Source organism: Galendromus occidentalis, unplaced genomic scaffold (assembly GCF_000255335.2).
Source record: "Galendromus occidentalis unplaced genomic scaffold, Mocc_1.1 scf7180000077456, whole genome shotgun sequence".
Taxonomy (NCBI): Eukaryota; Metazoa; Arthropoda; class Arachnida; order Mesostigmata; family Phytoseiidae; genus Galendromus; species Galendromus occidentalis.
Window position 1 is genome coordinate 169,346 of NW_003805444.1, and position 19,817 is coordinate 189,162.

Below are 19,817 nucleotides of genomic sequence, written 5' to 3' on the forward strand. Positions count from 1 at the left end.
ACAGTACCCAAAACAACCTCGACGTGTTGCCAGTAACTCGGCGAACTTTCTCCGGCTCGACCAATCCTCTCACTCTTGTCCTAGTCATGCGATATGGCATGTCGGAAGGTAATAAGTCAAATATCGAATCAAAGCAACTCATTGCTTATGGAGCGTCACACAGGAAGGCGTGGAAGTCCGTAGCGGAGACCGGTTCGGTGGTCGATGCCACTGCGGACTTGTCTTGGCCGAGGGTCGATAGGGCGAAATACTTGATTCGCTCGTCAAGAGTAGGTTAGCATAGGATTTTTTCTCGATGCGCCTGCTCCGCACATGGAAAACGAATGAAAGATGAATCGTGTGACCCTTCTCGGGACATGGCGAAACGACACGCCCAGCTCTAATCTGATAGCGACGTAAGATGCGGACAGATTGTGAAAAAAAACTCAGCGTTCAGAGCTACGCTGTTCGGAGCTACTTCGAAGATTGCTGTGATCTCGTCGATGCTCGAGGCGTCAACAGCGCGCGAACTGATGGCCCGCCAGGTGAGTTTCGAAGCTCATCATTGCTTGCAGCAAATGAGGCTTGCTGTCCAAATAGCCCTCCATTGCTCTCCGGGTGTGTTGAAGCAGCGAAGCTGCTGATACCTGCCACTCTCTGAAAGCGAAACAATATTTTCTTCCGTAGCTGAGCATCTGAACATAAATGCACATATTCAATGGATCCCCATGGCCCTGTTGCTGTTTTCTATTTTGGAGCGTTTCGTTAAATATTTCTGTCGGGATGGAAGCTTCGGAATCGAAGAGCAGGAGTAGAGGATGTGATGCTGACGTCCCCCCTCAAACCCCCTGAATGGGGTCGTCGGTGTCGAGCCCTGCGAGATAATGACTTGTGATGAGATGAAGATCCACCAATCACACGCGCTACGTCATCTTTTGCGAATCTTGTTTTCCGGGAAACCAGGCTGCTCATTCATGACAGCTCGGATATCTCTCCGACACAAAAGCCGAGAACCCACGCACTCTCGGCTATTCTACGAAGGGAGCCTCCAACTGCAGGTCATTCCTTGAGCCTCCGATACCACGGGGCCCCCGAAGCAGGTTGATAGCGAGCTTATTATCCCAAACCCTTCGAGATATACCCTTATCGGATCAGGAGTTTCCGAGCCAGCATTGAGAATCATTGAGGATATTTACTCCGTCTTGAAAATCATCCGTATATTCGGGTGAACTATCTGGTGGGAGGAGCTGTTCGGGCTGATTCTGATGAAGCCTGAACCGCCGCGCCGTTGTCACAACTACTGGTAGTGCTCGAAGGCAGGAAGTCTCAGTGTATGTAGTTCGGCAGGCAGAGGTCACCAGACTAGATTTTAGGAAGCCAGACGACGACGTCGTTTTTATTTGCTAGCTCGCGGTTCGGCTAGCAAGAAGGAACCAGAGGAAAAATGGATGACATTTTTTAATTCCACACTCACACATGGATGGAGGAGACCGCTCGTTCGTTGCTGCTGCTGGCGGTGCTGGTGGTGGCTGCCGACGCACGGTGGTGCTTGCCAAGCGGGAGATATATTAGCGTAGAGGGCGAGAAACGAGAGAGATTCGCTGGCACATATATACTACATATATATATACGTCTATATATATATCTATATATATGTATGTACGGCCGGGTACATACATACATAGAAAGAGGAGCACGTATATATATGTATAAGCCCAATCGAGTCTGAGGTAAACAATCCCGCCCACTGTAGGCTCGCTTGCTCGCTGGCTGCTCCGAGGGCCCGCCTATTGTAGAGGGCTCTGATGTCAATGTGCGCATGCGCCCCACGATCATCAACGAACCACCGAGCTAGCCGCCTGCTGGCAGCCACCAACCAACCCAACGGAGGAAGAAAGGAAGGAAGGCAGGCAGCCAGCCAGCTAGCCAGGCTTGACTGCGAAGAGCCCTTCGCGTTACGATCATAGTGTACAGTAAGCAACTCTTAACTAATATCCGTAACGTGCCGGCGGCGGGCAGCCATCACATGGGAACGGAGTATAGCACTATCCTCTGGGTTAAACATTGCTACTACCGCTGCTGTCTCTGCTACTGTCACCAATTGTTGTGTTGTTCATCATCTCTTTTCTCGTGTGGAAGTGCTCTCATCGGACAACAACACGAGCAGCAGAAGCATCAACGATCACTTCTAGCTCCGCTAGCGCGACGACGACCGCGGCGACCATCGGCGCTTCTCCCACATCTGCTGAGGCAAGAAGAAAGGAAACTACGACAGGAACGTATTCGCCATTGTGGAGAAGATTCTCTAACGCACACAATTGAGAATATCGGTCTGAGGGCGGCGGCAACAACAACAACGTGCGACAAACCGAAAGAGATCAACTTTCGGCTATCAATTCCAACAGTGGGTCCAAACCATAGCTAGTAAGTGAAAGAGTGAGCAGAACCATCCCAAACTTGCGGCCATCGTCCCGAATGTCGTCAACTTGAGCCGAGAGTGGTACGTGGTACCTCCATATACACTCCGAACACGCGCTTCGAGTTGTTGTTTCTCATTTTGCGTGGACTATACTTCTCAATTTAGACGATCGTCGAGGACAGCGTCGGAAGAACATCGGCAACGTGGGCTGCGCGAAAGACGACAGTGTGGAAGGAACTTCGAGACCAGTCGATCCGTGACCCGTCGTCTACTGCCGGATATCTCTATACATCAGTCGCTATCGCAGCTATGGATTCGTGAATGAGTGGTACTCTTGGTGAACACTGGGCACCGTGAAGATTGTTTTGTGAACATCAGCTTCGTCATCCACCGACAGCAACTTGTTCAGCGGGATTGCGCTACCGAGTGGCAATAGTCCAATCATTGGTTCCATCTAGTGCTCCGATCGGAAGCAGAATCGACTCGAACCGACCTTCCGAGAGTCGCTCTCGCGTCGGAGCCGGAAGGTTCTTCGGACAAAAGTGTTTCGGCCGCCTGCCGGATTCGTAGCGAGTGTTCTTTATCTTTCAATTTCGTAATGCGCCATGAGTAGCTACCAGTTCGTGAATATGTACCCCAACCCCAGCGGGGCGAGGGAGCAGGCTACCGCGGGCCGAGAACCTACCGGTCCTGAAGGCTACTACCAGTTTTACCAAGCTGGTAATGGTGGTGGCCAGGCGCAATACTATCGAGGACAAGAACGGACAGACCCCGATGATGTGACGACGGATACAGAGGATAAAAAATATATCAGTGACAAGTTCTGTGACAAATTCAGCGACAATAAGTTCCAGGTAAGAGGATTGTCTTCGCGCATAATCTATTTCGGTCTAGACTCTAGACTCTGTCGATTGCTTTAGACTGTAGACTCGGGAAGTTTCGCGAGAACCGACTGAGTGGAGGTAACTGTCGCGATGTGAAGGATATCGTCGCTAGTACTCTCATGGATATTATCCTCATCTATTTATTTCTCATATATGCTCTTCCGAAGACATGCATCGCCCAATTTAAGCTAATTCGGAGAAACGCTTCAGGGAATGCTTATTTATTCAAGCGATTTTAGCGAGCCATCCTCCGAGAGATGCGACTCGTATTTCCTGTCAGACCTTCATGCATGTGTCTGAAAGTCTCCGATGCTCATGATTTTCGTCGCATACAGTAGAAGATGAGGTGTTCCGGGGATCGGGGGAAGTAATGCTCGGGCGTAGGCTGTGCTTTCTCTTGGAAGCCTCGTGTACATTGTATACACTGTTTGGTCTGCCTCCGTCCAAGGCGACTGAACTTTCCGCTGAGCTCGGTGTTGAAACACGCTGCCATCGCTCACCGGCGAACGTGGCGCCCTCCTTGACATTGAGATTAAGATTTGAGCAGACTTTCTTCTGTTTTTCTCTCGCTGTCCCTCTTTTCGTCTATTCCCGTCTCATGTCGAGGCAGCATGAAGAAGCTCCCATGATTGTGAGCGTCTTCGGAGCTCCAGCACTGAAGCAATGGGGAGCTGACTACTGGGCTCCAATTCCAGACGAGAATAAGTATTTCCGTTTCTGTTTAGCTGTCGCACTCGTGAGCCCTCCGAGAAGGCTACAGACGAAGGGGAAATTCCCTGCTCGCGGGTGCGAGTGACCCCTCGAGAATGATGATCACGTACCGCTTCGGCCTGATCTTGCGAATTTGCGTTAGACGGAGTACTATGTGATCGATGGTTCGGAGTTGCCTCCAGTCGCTCTTTCGCTGCTGTTTATGTAGTCGAGCGTGAATTCTCTTTTTTGTTGTTAGAGATTCACTTGGCCGAGGATGAGCAGCGTATCGAGACGATTATCGCCATCAGGCTGTGATATTATTGCTCCCGTCGGTGATGATGACGATCAGGATCGTTACGATGATGGTTCTTGCGGTGGAGATTCGGAATTCATTAATCATGTCCTCACCTGCTGCTTCTGCTGCTAGTAGCGCGCCCTCAACATTGACTTCATTCCGCTAATGGTTCACACCTATCAGATTCGGTGTCATCGAGCTAAGAAGCGCGAAATCTGAGCTCAAACCTTAGTGTTCCGCCGAGGTGTTAAAATACTCATGAGGCCGAGCGCGGATCTTCTGCTCGGATGTATTCGACATAGGTACCTGGGGGAAAGATCTCATTGAGTTGAGAAAGCATCGCATAGTGATCTGAGCGAGTGGGTGAAGCCGATCGCTAGGTTGACTGTTGTATCAGAATATTTCCTACCAGACCGGTCGAATCAATTGGATTCGGAAAGTCCACCGGACGTCACTCGATATCGTTGCCGAGGACTCCACCGAGCGACTAAGTGAGTTATGAGATCCTCTCAATATTATTCGATGTCTCACAACCCTGTGGCCGAGCGAGTGCATGGCGATGTTGGTACAAGTAGTAGTGGTCAGGTTGATGCCGAAGGTGCGCGTGTCCAAAGCGAGCGTGCAATTCTAATGATTCATTATGCAGCGGCTGCTGCCGCCGCCATGGCCACCATACGGTCACACAGTCCGCGAAACGGCGCCCAACGTGACGAGTCCACCGAGTAATATTCATATTGAAGGGATACCGTACATGGACATCGGTTGCCGAGATCAGTCCTAACGGCGTGCAAGCGGAAGGGCAAGCAGCCGAGCGGGGGTGAGCGACCGGGCAGGCAGACCGGCGATCGGATGTACCGACCGGGGGAAGCGTCGACTGCGGACCGATATGGGAGCGGGCAAGCAGACGATGTTTTAATTTGCAGGAGAAAATGAAGCCGATGTTAATCAAGTTTGAAGACTCGGTCCTTTCGACGCTGCTGGCGGAACAACTCGACACCCTTCCCTGCTGCTTGCCTGTTTCCTTCCTGTCTGTCTATCTGAGCGCCTGTTTAGGTGTGAGTTAAAGCGGACTCTCACACTAACACTCACTCACTCGGTCGCTAGCTTGAACGCCCGCCCGCCTGTTCCGTTGCCCGCCCGAGCTCCCACCGCTCGCTTACCGAGTGTGATAAGCGGATTTTGATGGGAAGCAGACGTTTTGCCGAAACCAGCCAACTACGGCCGGCGTCAGCTGTCGTCAGTCCCCTCTAAACGGCTCTCTGCCAGCTATATTTTCGCGTATGCATTTATGCAGATATCTTCCCGGTGGAGGACAAAATGTCTTCGGAGAACGACGTTCCACCGACTCGCTCACTCTGTGTCCACTGACTGTTCCCAACCTACTGCTACTATCGCTCGACTTGGTGTGCCTAGTACTCATGCAGCTCAGAGGAGACGTTTGTTGTGACATCAACTCGTCTTTCGGAGCTGTGCCAATAGAAGCGGTACCGTTGCTTTCTGTCCTTTCGAAGCCGCCCTCCAGACTTCACATTGTTCGATGAGATCCCATCGGCAGCGGTGGGCAGGCAGCCGACTGCCGCTTTGAATGGATGGATACAAGGTGGGTTAGTTAGGAAGGCCCTCAGCGATAACCTGCTACGGCGGACTGTAAGTCGTAAATCTTGCTGCGTGTGTTCTGTTGTCTTGATGATTAGATGTTTCTCATTGAAGATGCCTCCCCATGGAGAGCCATAAAATCTTCGCTGACACCTCACACCACACACACACCGCGGCCGCGACAGGCCATAAAATAAGTTCTCTCACCACTTAGCGCCAAATAGTTTTACGACCTTGTAGAATTCAATCAGAGGAAGCCGCTCCGAATATTCCTAATCCCGACCTTACAAATCCGAAATCCGAGACCATAGGAATCAGTGTGACTCTTGCTCACAAGCAGGGAATTATGACTTGTTGTCTGCTTATGTTGAGCATCAGACCCACAACTACTATTCGATGAACGCAGCAGAGAAAGCGTTTTGGCAAGCATTTGATTCGACGTTGCCCCGGTCGCTGAACTCGTTCTCAGAACAGGTTTTGAGAGCGGACCCAGAACGACCAGTTGGCCGGTTCATTATGCTCCGCTGCCGTAGAATGGCAGCGAAATTACAATACCGAGGAGCAAGTCCGCACAGGGAGAATGACATGCAAGAAGAAATTCTTTTCGATCGTTGGATCGATAGAAGGGCCGGGGGACGAGCGATTGCTGTCGTTGAGAGTCAGACTTTCTCGGTTAGCTAATATCATACGTGGCTGATGCGACGGCGATTGCGGCGGCGGCTTCTGCTCAAGCGACTTCTAAGTTATTATAAATCGAAAGGCTATTTTTGTCATCCCCATTAATCTTGCGTCGACTACCGGCAAAAATTCCAATGAGCTGCTTAAAACGCGATCCGAGCACCATTTCGCGGGTTCATGAGGCCGCGAGTCGATCGCGGAATCGCTCCGAGATGACCGGGGATCGTATCGCTTGTTTCGTAAGTCGCTCCGAGAGGTCAATGAGTCAATATTATCGACTTCTGAAATCCATTCAACTCCGATTCTTTGCGTCATTCGATTTTTCATCGCCTGGCGTTCTCCGAAGACGAGAGTCGCGACACTCCGTTCCCGTGTTGGCAGCAAAATATTCAGGAAGATGAGTTTCGCGAGAAGTTGAGTCCGCCCGAATTTCACTGAGTCTTTATCGTTTCTCCCATCAATCTTGATTCATTGAGGTTTCCTTCAACGGGAGTAGCATCCTTCTCAGTAGATTTTCTGCGAGATGATTTTCCTTTCGTGACTCCCAAGGTCGGTGACACCAAGAGCTTGAATAAGGCGACAAGCACTCCTCCGGCAATGTTTCTCGTGTAGAGCTCGACCCGGTGGCGGCACTTCATTATAGCGGCATATCGCGTTGCATTGCTCACATCCTAGCGGTAATTTAATTTTATTCCTCGCTCTAGGTCTATCCGAATCCTGGTCGCCCTCGTTGCCGGTCCTCCCTCAGAAGCCGAGGCGTCTGTCCTCTGGTTGCTAGGTGACTCTGTGACTCCCGGCAGTCGAGTGTGGAAATCGCTTGCGAGCTCTCTCTTACGCTCCTTCGCTCGTTGAATCCCCTGCTCTTTCGTGTCAGCAGGCAAACAGATAGAAAGACAGGCAGGCAGACAAACGGGCGCACGATGAGACGAGTCCAGCAAGCTGTGGGCCGCGAGCGTGTCTTCCACGATAATTTCGCGGCTTCTCTGATATCGTTCATCTGATTCAGCCGCGAGGACGTGCGGGTTCTATGTGTTTGCCGTCGAGTCCGTCCGTCGGAGAGTGCGTCTTTCATTCATCCATCCGCTCACCCAGTCAGTGGATTCGTCTGTCTCTTCGGGCAGACTGTAGGGCCGTTTGTTCGACAATCCGCCCGTTTGTATGTCTGCTTACTTTTCTGCCCAGTCATGAGAGCCATTTGAAGATTGCGATTGCTGAGTGAGCTGCAGCTCCTCGCAATCGGCAATGGCGGCGGGAGCCATCGAGGCATCCGTCGGCTGCCCGGCGAAGACAGCAGCGGCTTCGATCCTCCGCTTGACAACGACATTATTTTCGACATCCTCCCTTTTTCGTTGAGTCCGTCCGTGCGGCGCTCTGTCTCCCGACGGTGGTCGTCGTCGTCGCGCAGCCGCCATCGCCGCCGTTCTTCTTGCTTGTCTGTCGGCCTGCCACCGAAACTGCTAGGCACACGACAAGCAAACTCCTCGTTTACCCCCTCCTTCGCTGCTCCATGCTCGGCCCTGATGGCGGCGGGAGCTCCTTTCCCGTTCTCCTCTCTTTTCCTCCGTTCTTCTTCTTTCAATTAGATTAGCATAGGGCGTTCAGGGAGTGGAAAAAGCGACGCTAGAGAAACTCGCTCGTCTGGAGACTCTGGAGCAAGAAGGCTACATGGGGACAGGCTGGCGTGCCAGTCTGTCGGTTCGTCTCTCCCCATTCGATTTTAGCTCCTTGGTCCGCTCCTCCCTCCGCGAGAGTTAAAAATGTCTCGCCGGCGGTCATCGCCAGACAAATGACTCGCCAACCACCAGGCATTCGGACAGACAGGTCGGGCCGTCGGGACGAGTACTTGGACCGTGATGTTCTTGAAAATTCATTGCAAAAAAATGAGGGAGCTCATGGGAAAAGAACACGCTCGCAATTATCCCTCACGAGGGGCTCTATCCAAACACCCACCCATCTTTGGGTTCGTGCGTCCACTCGCCTGAACCCTCACAGCTGTCACCGCGTAGTGGGGAAGAATCCTCAAGCGCCACTCAGCTAATTATGTATTCGAGTTCTCTCTTTTATATTTCTGAACTGTGATCCTTTTGGATGATACAACGGGGAAGGAGAAACCGAATGCCTTCATCACTTTCGTGCCTGGTGGGAATGATCAGCAAAGCGGCTCGGCCGGATGGACGCGAAGATCCGAGCCTGTTCCGCAGTGGTCTCTGACCGCGAGAAAAACTCTCGAATGAATGAATGCGGCAAGAAGGAAAAACTCGACTTCCATGTTCCCTCGAGCTTCCATTAGCACCCGTCGTCCAACCATGTACAGCGTACGTACTGCCAGCTCGTACGTGATTATGCTTGAGCGTTCGGAGGGTATAATCGGAATTATTCCGCTGCGCATGAACTCCAGCACCGAAGCCAGATCGGTGCTGAGGGAGCGGAACTTGGCACTATACTCAGTATATTTTCAAGAATATTAGCCGATTTAGAACGGTCGAAGACGAGCCATGCTCAGATGCGCCATGGGCTCGCTCCACTCGAGTCCAAGGTTGGCAGGCGAACTCTCCAATAATATCTGTCTAATGGTAGCAAGAGAGCAACAAAATGTCCATGAAGTCCGTCCCTGTGGCTGATCGCTGGCGAGCAGAGAACAGAGCAGCAGGAACTGCTGCTTCCGAATCCTTAGCGTGCACAGCCAGACACTTCGTTCTTCGCCTAGGTGGGAATAGATAGCATCTGGCTTCGCTCTGCCTACCGTTCAGCTATAGGAGAATACAGTGATCATCAGACAAATCTAGAACAACAGACCGCTGTTTCTCGCTCGAGGCTCCGCCTGAGTCGAATTTTGTGGACTGACCTCTCCAGAGCATAAATATTAGGGATGTTTGATTGATCGGTTGATGGGTCTCCGGCGGACAGGCAGGCAGGCAGGCGGGCTGGCGGCCGAACGGGCAGCCAGTAGACAGATCCGTGTACTCTCGCCTCGCCGCTGGCTGTCGGAAACCCAAGATTGTCGATCAAGGAGAGTCCTCCATAATAGAGCGAGCTTCATTATGATCATCGTGAGACGTGATGAAGCGGAGGGTAACGAAGAGATCTCCAAACATCGGGTTTGTGGCACTTGAGAAGTCCAACGAGGAGAGAGCGCAGTATGGAAGGAGTCGCGCATCATCATGATTGTCGATCAAGGGCCAGCAGTCCTTCCCTTAAAGAATGAAAGGCTCGGAGTCCATCATGATCATTATCACACCTGGGAGTCTGGAGCAAGGCGTTCGGGGGTAACCGCTCATGTGATTCCCTCTCGGGCATCGGCGGCGGACTTCATTCTGGCATTCGCCTTCGAGTCAAACAAGCGAGAATCTAATTGAGGTGGCCGACAATCGCAATGTTATTCCCTCTATGAGCTCTGAGATTTTCCGTTTCCCCGAAGCAATCGCTCCGGAAAAAACGCGTGACCCCGCTCTGCAGAGAGCGATTCCATACCGGCGCATACTTCAATATGTTCACTGCACCTACGGACATTCAGAATCGTTTTTTTTCTGTTCCGCGCTCCGCTTGAAACCACACGGCCCGGGGAAGCCAATCGTGAGGGAAACCGAAAGCCAGTTTTCTGTTAACCCTGTTGCTGTTTAGGTGGCTTCTTCTTGGACGCTTGTCAGGTCCGAAGAACCAGTTTCGAAGTCAACCCCGAGTTCACAATACACATTCGTGTTCGTTGTTCATGCGACGCAGAAAATATCAAGAGAGCCAAACGGCGAACATCGAACGCACGATCGGACGACCCCTACTGGCTCAAAACCACAAGATTCCGGCGGTAGCTTGAACAGATACGAGCAACTAGCGGGTGATTCGTTGGGAGCCCTAGCTAGTTGTCAGCCAGCCCGAATGTCTGATGCTGCATCGATGAATCGGGTACGATCAATTCAGAATGCGACTCAAGAAGCGTTCGTTTCGGTGCAAGTTCTGCTCTACACGTTCTGTCGGTGCTCACGATCGATATTAATGTGTTATAAATGCGCAGCAACCTCTGATTTCAACGGACTCCCAGTTCCGCGTGAAGCTCGTTTCTGATTCATCTTCATGATTCGAAATGTTGACGTACATCTGAATTTACTCGAAGAATAAGCTCCAATACACGAGTCGGCGATCTGATGAGCCTCCCGAATGAGGATCAGCGGCAGAATTAATGACACTGATTGACAGGATTCGACACTCGTTAAATTGGGCTTGCTCTACCGTATCAGAAAGTTTCTGAGTGAGATAAGGATCGTTGAACATCTGCTGTCCACTCCTCTTCCTTAATCTTTCCTAATCGCGAAGACTTATCTCTCCCACACCGGATAGGATTAGGGCTCTCATAGCGTCGAGGTGCTCTGAATTATCGGCAAATTATCACCACAAGACACACAAGTGCTCAGCGCGCTCCGATCTCTCGCGGTCGTTCCTTCCCTCTTGTATTATTTGCCGCAGACCTCTCCAATTAGACTGTCGCCCGGAGACTCCTCGATGAGCTTGTATGTCCTCTGAGCGAATCGATTCCACGATCGCGTGCTCACGGGGAGCGTTCCCTCGCAAGGGATGAACTCATGGATACTTTTAGTTTTTAGAAGTCTATTCGGCGGTGTGGATGAAGGTAGTCAGCCGTCTCCTTCACCACCGCCGCGCCAGCCGTGGTGACGTCCGTGCTGTGGCTGCAGTTAACCCACTCATATGATATAGCTGCCTTCTCGACGGACTCGTTGGAGCATTACGGCGTGGGAGGTTCACACTCGATTGAGGCAAACTTAAGCCTTGAGAGCTCTAATGGAATGGGAATTGCCTTCCTCAGGGATTCAGTCACTTTGCCTCAGCTCCCTTTCAGTCAGTCTACCCGTCTACCAACCGAGTCTGCGAGCCAACCAACCAGCAAGCGGCCGACCAGCCACCCAGTCGGTTAGACAGCTATCGGAACGCCCGCCCGCAAGCCAGCCGGCCTCCCTCTGGTTGACTCCGAGTCTGTTTGACGTACTGATTGCCCAAAGGATTCTTCTCCCCAGTGCTCTTTAGAAAATGAGCGTTGCTGAACGATGATATCCGAGCAGCCGTCAAAGCTCGATACCCGATGCTTCTCCGAGTATTTGAAGGAATTCTTGAGAATACGACCCGATTCGTCTACTCTGCTTCGAAGGCTCCAGGGGAAAATCACGGGAGAAAACGGAGAGGAAGGACGATCGATCCAGGGTGCTCGCCTACGACGACGGCGGAGATCACGATATTTCATCGTATCGCGGGTGTGATCGTAAGGCATGGTGTGTCTATATGATCTATGGAGGGCCATGAGAGCGTTTACTTTTCATAACCAGCATCATCCAAAAAGTAAACTGAGCTCTGAGGCTCCGCTGCGGCGGCGATTACCTGCTTGCCACGAACTTCTGAGATGCTCATCCCTCATCGCAGTTCCAGTGGATCTTGAATCCGCACGCAGGGAGCCCACGCGTTTAATTTTGGAATATGCATCAATGCTCAGGCGGTATCATACGAGCTGCCGACTCGGTGTGTTCTGCTTATGCACCGCGATTAACGTCAACTCTAGAAGACATCCCACCTCATTCGCTGTGGGAAAAACGGGAACGAGTCGGGCAGCTTCCCCCAATGTTCAGGGGTCTCATCGGAAGCTGCTCCCTGGAAGGATAACGGACGTCAGAGACGAGGAGACGTCTTTCGCTCAGAACTCGATTTCAAGCGGTAGCGAAATATCAAATCCGATTCCACCTGGGGAACGAAGCTCGGACTGAAAGAGATCCCGCATGTTGTATTGTCTGGTCCTTGACAGTCCGATAATGAGTAAGCTTGTGCGCCTCGAGAATCCTTCCGGGAGTTCTCGGAAAAGAGGCCTTCATTCGTAGAGTCGTCGTCCAACTGGAGAAGGGCTCTCGCTGCCTTCGTCGTGGCTGCTACATGAGCAACGCTGTGCGATAGTCACGGACTCTCACTCGACTCCAACTTCGTTGCCAGCCTAGATGGCTAAATGGCCGATTCACTCGATAGCAGCTTGTAGTGAGGAGAATCGTCGTTTGAAGACTCGCTCCCGGTCGCAAACTTTCTGGCTATTCGCCGGTTTTGTATGATTGGCTAGCTGTCGTGATACTGCTGCTTAGATCGGTAGGCGACTCGCTAGCTGTTGAGCCGATTCTGTTTCTGTAGCAGTAAGCTGCTGCTGTAGCAGCGGGAGGAGCAGCAGCACACAAATAAATCAACGGCGAGCGAGCGAGACTTGACATTGAAACGACCTCGAAGAATGGCGGTTCAGTCATTTCCAGCAGCACCGAGCCGGCGGCGGGCAGAGAAGCGAGCAAGCAAGCGAGCAACTCAGCCGGCCAGACAGCCAGTCAGTCAGTCAGTCAGCTGAGGCAGAGAATCCACCACGTGCAGGAGACTGCCGCCTCGAACATCCTTCATTCCGAAGAGCCTAACGATATACGGAAAGAAGGGCTGGTTGACTGGCTTGCAGCGAGACAGACTGTTTTACTCGCCGATCGATCTACCGACCGACCCTCTGACTGACTGGCTGACTGACTGGCAGACTGACCGACGGTCTGACTTACAGAGGAACTCTTTCCATCCTCGCAGATTCTGGGTGAAGGAAGCTCAGAGGAGAATGAATTCTGAGTTTCTCGTGGCTAGCCCCTGTTGGAAAAGCAGCGAATGAATAAGAAAGGTGAAAGCGTAAAAATTCCTCGTGCATTTCATAGCGGTGCGAGAGTGAACGAAAACGTTGGCACGGAGAGCGTTACGGTGCAGCTGGTCGAGGAAAAAGCGAGAACGAGGCCATGCCGTGCACTTTAACCTCCCCAGTCTCCACACCCTTTGGCATCTCGAGAGAGACGGGTCCTCGGTCGCAAGCGGCCCGCTGGCTGAGCCGGCTCCCCAAGCTGGCTCGTGAGACTCGAGCCGCACTGCGCGTGTTCACTTGAGTATTTCTATGGTCTAAAACGCTGATTGAGCCAAGTATTCTCGACTGAGCCTACCCATCGATATGATTTTCGCAGGAACGGATCTTCTTAGCCTATCCCGTTCGATGGCTCGCCAGAGAGCTTTCGCGCATCCCTCCAACTCGGTGGCCCTAGCTTGTCGTCGGCAGAATATTCGGCGATTCTCCGGCCTGGTGTCGATCCCGATCCGACGACGTTGTTCTGCATTCAGACAATTAATCCATCCGAGAGCTGCAGCGAGCGCCTCCACAAGCGCATCAACCTGCCGAGGAGTAGAGCATTGCAGCGAGACAGCCAGGCGAGCGTGCACGCTGACAGGGAGGCGATGTAGCCAGCCAGCTAGATAGCCGTCTGTCGAACAGCGTGATCGCGGTTTCCATGGTACCCGGCGCATAACATTATCACGACCGACCCTGAGCATGCGGACGAACAAGCGGGCCGCGCCATCGAGTGCAGCGACCAGTCGGTGCGCGGCGTCTGCTTTCTGTTGCACGTGGGCGCGCGACTTTCGCATCCGCGTAACTTCAGAACCTTTTTGCTGATTATGCATAGCAGCAATAACTGGTCCGCTCATCAATCGCTTTTAATGTCATCATCATCAGAGCTTCGCTTCCCGCAAATTCAGGAGCTCGCAACTGTAGTTAGCATCCTCGTCAGAATTATTCATCCAGTGCTCGAAATGGACGAGATGCGAGAGTTACCTTTCGATTCGGGTCGCCGATATGACGCAAGAAACCCAGCTCGCTGCTCGACATCTTCACATCGGAGCGACGGGAGTTCTCGCTGAAACAATCTTTTTCGTTCCTAACCCATATGATCTCATGCGATCATCATTTGGTTCGGCTGCGTCATAAATTCGTATGTGTTGATGTTATGGCTCAGGAGAAGTGGAGGGGCAGAGGAAGTCTCGGGGTCAAAAGAGGATTATGGACGAGGAAGCTGGTCCAGGATAACCTCAAAATCCGGAGGAATCGGCTCACAGGGAATCGGAGAGGAACCTGGTCCAGAGGAGAGCCATCAAAAGCTCGAAGGACGTCATGTAGGTTGAAGTGCTACGACTAAGCTGCTCACCCTCCAACGTCGCTTCGATGTGGCTATAACGTGGCGCGGCATCTCGCTCCCTGAGCTCGAGCAGGCGAGCAGTCGACTCGCCCGCCTCCCGAAGGGCGCGTTGAGGCGAAGCGGTTTCGCTCGAGGAGAAAAAAGGCGAGGTGAAAAAACCAGTCGCGGCGTAGGAAACTCCTGAAAGAAGAAACTCGGTGCCAGCGGGAAAATCAGCAGACACGATCGCTGAATCATAAAATTTCCGCGGAGATACGGGCCAACGAGAGCATTTCACGAATCATTTGAGCCCTCAATAGAAGCCGGGACGGGACCCCTTTCGCGTGGTCCTCCTCTCGCGCTTCTCGTCGCTCTCAAGCCTATTTCTACCAAGACTCGACCTGCCATAATATTTCGCATAAGGATTCTCTCACCAAATGTCTATAGACGTTCCCGGGGTTTTCCAGTCAATGACTCGCATCGGGAATCCACTGTTATGACCGAGAATTCTTTTTTTTCCTTTCGCCACCCTCGAGCTCCATCGAAACTGACGCAATTTTCTCCCCGCAGGCATCACCTCAAGACCTTTCGGCGTCATCGACGCAAAGCCCTAGCAGCCCTGAAACCAGATCACCGTCACCGGGATTGACGCCTGGCGAAGAGCGCAAGTTTCCGGGCAATGCCAATTCGCAACCCCCGCAAATTTACCCTTGGATGCGGAAGGTGCACGTTGGCCAAAGTAAGTACATTCCTCTTCAGGACTCCGTTGTCATCGTTCGTTCGTAGAAAGTTTTCGTGTTAACCGCATGTTATAGCCGAGTAAAATGATTCAGTTTCGGGGAAATTGCCGATGTGTATTTCGAACACGTCAGTGTGCCTAGGCTGCCTCGGGATGAGGTTGCCAACGTGCGTAATTGTTGCTGTAATGGCCGTCCTCCGAGCGGGCTCTGCTGGCAGCGATCGCCAGCGCTACAGCAGTTCCTTGATGGCACGAGCTAACCGAGCGGACAACGAACAAACGAGCCTGGTTGGATGGTTGACTCCGGCAGAGTCTCCAAGCGAACGATTAGCCATCCAGTCGACTGTTCGGGGAGCCGAGCAAGGAGCCAGGATGTTCCTCTGGGAAAGATGTTCCTCTGGTCGTCGTCCGAGGAACCGAATATGATCTAAATATATCAACCGGGCGGTCCAGCAGTCCCTTGCAGCCGCCCACCGCCAACTTGCTCGACAGATTGACTATTCAATCGGTGAGGAACACTCGCGCTCGTTTCTCGAGAATTTCAACACCATAGGAGAAGTAGTTGAATGAATCCTCCGCAAGGTTTCCGACGATTTCCGGTCTCTCAACTATGAGCGCGCCTCGTCTGGGGCAGTAATGAGCGCTAATTTAGCCGGTCGGATCTCGAGATGGCGCTTCGATTCGTGATCGGCTCTCCAGCGGCTGCCGCCTCCGAGTGGGTGAAGTAACCCAAGCCAAGCACATTCTTGCTCTCGCTCCCTCATTCTCCGGCTCGCTCGCCTCCGATATTCGCAACTTGCAAACTCCCCATTCAGGGGTTGGGCTACCCGAGGCCGAGGGGTAATCTGGGCGCATTTCGCGCATAAAGAATTCGGCGTCGAAAGCTCGTCCGAGATATCAGTGGGATCCGTGAGCTCACCGGAATGCTGATCGTGTGATCCCACGATGGCGTTTGGTCAGTGCAATCTGTGTGTGGAGAATATTGAGACACGAGAATGAATGAGGAATTCAGAAAGTGTTCCGTCCACCCATCTGATTGTTGTCCTCGGTACCAATGGAACGTTCCTACCGACGACGCTGAGGCCGACGTCTCGGGCAGTCACCGAAACAATGCCACATACCTACATTATACATACGCGAACCCCGCTACCGACTCAGTGGGCGATGGAAGAGAACAAGACGGGAGGTAGACAGCATACAAAGGGCAACAGATCAACGAATGAATGGCGCGATTAGGGTCGTCGCCACCAAAGAAGCCAGCTGATATTACAGAACCTATTAGGCGCAGGAATCACTTCGTCAACCGTCGACAATTAGCTCGGCGACAGGCTTACCACAGAGTGTCCTGTCCGGGCCAATCTGGCATGCCGACAATTGGCGTCGTCATCTTCGTGAATGTCTGCTGCACCACTTCGAATTCAGACTAATCCAGCCGAGCTACAGATAGACGCGCATCTTGGCTGACCCATCGAGGGACGGAAGTGCGATGCCTCGATACCGTTCGGTCCGTTCCCTGCGCGAACTCAAGGCGAAGGAAACCGCGGTCGGGCTTCTCGAGCAGACCGTTATCGGAAGACGTATCCAGGGAGGCAGCGGGGAAGAAATGCAGGCTCCTGATCCATGAGCTGAGAATTTCCATCAGGGCTCAATTTCGGGAGCTCCGGTCCGCCCCTGCAGTGTCCGAGGTGCGCTCCGAGAAAGAACTACACCTTTCGATATCGAGCACATATCCTTCGTGATCGTGAGGTCTTAGCGGCTGCTGCGGCAGCTCACTCGCTAGCTCATCATTGGTGGTTGGTTGGTCTCTCGTTCGTTCGGTCGGTCGCTCGGTTGGTCGGTCGGTCGAGGCTGGCTGTTGGCGTTGTCTCGCAGATGCGAGCTGGAGGTGATCAGTCTTTGTTCGTTTATTCGTCTCGAGAACATTCGAATAGAGTGCAGCTCCTGCCACTTTTTTCTCCCGGTGTCGCTGCAGCAGAAAGTTTCTCTCCTCGTCCTCCTCTCTCGGGCTATGTTTGTCTTTCTGCCCGTCTCCTTCTTCGTTTTCGCAGTCGTTCACACGGAGACTCCCATAGACAGTCTTCTTTTGTCAAAGTAGCTCAATGTCTACCGCTCGGCGAGCTCGAGCGCTCAGCGACGGACGGACGGAGTGACTGACTCCCTTATGTAGCGCTCTTCCATGAGGAGGACTTTTCGCTCTCGGCCGGCTCGTTCGGCAGCTTGCTCACTCGCCCTCGGTTTTCCTCCCGCTTGGGGCCATTCGACGAATTAACCCGGGCGCACCGCCTAAACCTCTTCCTCCTCGCTCTCGATCGTAGCGCAAGAGTTCGAGGGAGGATAAGGAGAAAAACATTGTGGGAGACGCCCGTGTGGATTTCGATGTATGAGCGAGCTAGCCCTCCATGAGGCCGAGCAAGCAGGCATCGCATGCCGCGATCGCATATATCCATCGTCGGCAAACCACGATAGTGCGGGACTCCGTATTGCCTCAGCCAGGGGAGGCATCATCGAAAGCACCGAGAGGTCCACGGAGTAGCAAGACATGTCTCCAGATAGGGTAAAGATAGGGCCGACAACCACGAGTCGACGGATGGTTAAAATACTCCGAGAGCTGAATTTCGACAAGCGCGGTGGTCGATACTGGAGAGCGGTTGGAATAGGAGAGGGAGATCGCGCGATAGAGGATGTGGATGAATGAGCGAATGGATGGATGGATGAATGGATGGATTGCGAGATAGATGGACACAGAGATGGACGGGGACGAGGGCAAGACTCCGTGCTGACCCTAATGGCATTGTATGTATGAGCCGGGAAGTGCTCGTACGATTCTCGACACAGTCTGCCGAGTGACTCTTGCTGCTTTTGCTTCCGAGTTGCCCGGTGGACCCAGAGACTACCGCTGTTCCCGGGGCGACTACTGGTCGACGGCTCGTGTTCGCCGATTTCATTCTCATCAGCGACATAATCATATTTCATCGCTCCGAATACGAGCAGCACAGAAGGTTCTATGCATTGCGTCAAGAGATTCTTGTCGAAAACACATCGCTACCCGAATGATCTGCGAGGCCCCATGTTCCGCTGTCAGCTCGCCTCGCTCAGTCAGACAACGCGCTCCATCGTTCTCGTGTGATTGTTTCCTCTCGTTCCCCATTTAGCTCTCTTGACTGTTTCGGGCTACTCTCGCTCCCGCGTTCAACTGCGCAAGATCTCCGCAGTCAGCACCACGGGGAGGATGGGACTCCCAAAATTTGTGCAGTATTCACAAGCATATCACCCGAACGAGGAATCGGCCATTGTGATACATGTAGAGCCGAGCTTTATTCAGTTAGCGCAATATGGACTACTTATGCACCGATTCGGACCTGATCTATGTGAAATCTCAGTTGAAAACAAACTGCAAATGACTCGGTGAGAGCTATCGCGCACCGATCGGGTTCTTTCCGCTATTCGAGGACGTCTTATCCTGAGTCGCATTCTTCCATTCCAGATGGTGTGAACAGCATGGGTGAGACAAAGCGCCAGAGGACCTCATACACCCGCTATCAAACTTTGGAACTCGAGAAGGAGTTCCATTTCAACAGGTATCTCACCAGAAGACGAAGGATTGAAATCGCCCACGCACTTTGCCTCTCCGAACGCCAGATCAAGATTTGGTTTCAGGTCAGTCCGAGAGGATAGGTACCCACAACGATTGGAATGATCCAAATATCATGAAGTAGGGGGGAACGTGAGAGAGGGGAAGCCAGGGAGAAGTAGGAGAAGACGCTCGTCTGCATCGTTTCCACGTCGATGAATTATTGGCGTTCTGCCAAAAAGAGGCAGTCCTTTCGGGATGTCAGGCTTGCGTCGTCGAAGCCGACGGCGCCACTCATGCTTTTAGGAACTCCATAAACGCTCGACTAAGTACTGAGATTCGGAGCCAGCTGGATATCAATGTTTGTTTGTGAGGATTCAGTGGAACACTGTTGACAATGGCAGGGATCGGACCCGACTCGGGGGCTATCATTGGAGTTTGAAGATGAGGCTCGGCGGCGATCCCTCCGTGTAGCTCTGCAACGGTTTGTGCTCGGCTACGCAAGAGACTGGAGTAATCCAGGTCCGTGTTTGCTGGATGTTCGGCAGAGGATGAGCGGATGACTGGAGGATCTTTCAGAGTGTTCTAGCTCCCGGTCAGCCTATCAACGGAAAGAAAGACCGACTGACTGACTGACGAAGTGACTGACAGACGAGTAGGCTGTCTGACAACCGGAGGGGCAGGCGGTTGGCCGGGCGGGCGGGCGATCGGGCTGCGCGTCCGATTGAATCGAGGAGGACGACGAAGCTCCAAAAAGGACGACAGGGAGAGAGAGAGTCCAGGGTGGTCTCGTCGAGGGACTCGTACTCAGGGAGAGGCTGCCGCCCGACAAGGGGGCGAATGCCGCCTGGCCGATCTGTCTGTCTGTCGGTCGGTCGACCGGTCGACGACGGTCTGAGAGGAAGCTTGATATGATCTTCCCTTCCCGTTTGTTCCACCCTCGTCGGCGCTCTCATCCTCTTC

The 19,817-nt window shown here is 52.7% G+C and overlaps 1 protein-coding gene across 1 annotated transcript in view; it reads left to right on the top strand.

Annotated features, from left to right (window-relative positions):
• The first annotated feature begins 3,003 nt into the window (after nt 1–3,003).
• LOC100902699 (homeobox protein Hox-B5) overlaps nt 3,004–19,817 on the top strand; it is a 25,212-nt gene continuing 8,398 nt past the window's right edge. The window contains exons 1-3 of the mRNA XM_029111641.1: nt 3,004–3,252; nt 15,115–15,283; nt 18,768–18,940. Coding sequence (XP_028967474.1) covers nt 3,004–3,252; nt 15,115–15,283; nt 18,768–18,940 — 591 coding nt within the window. The remainder of the gene's footprint in view (nt 3,253–15,114; nt 15,284–18,767; nt 18,941–19,817) is intronic.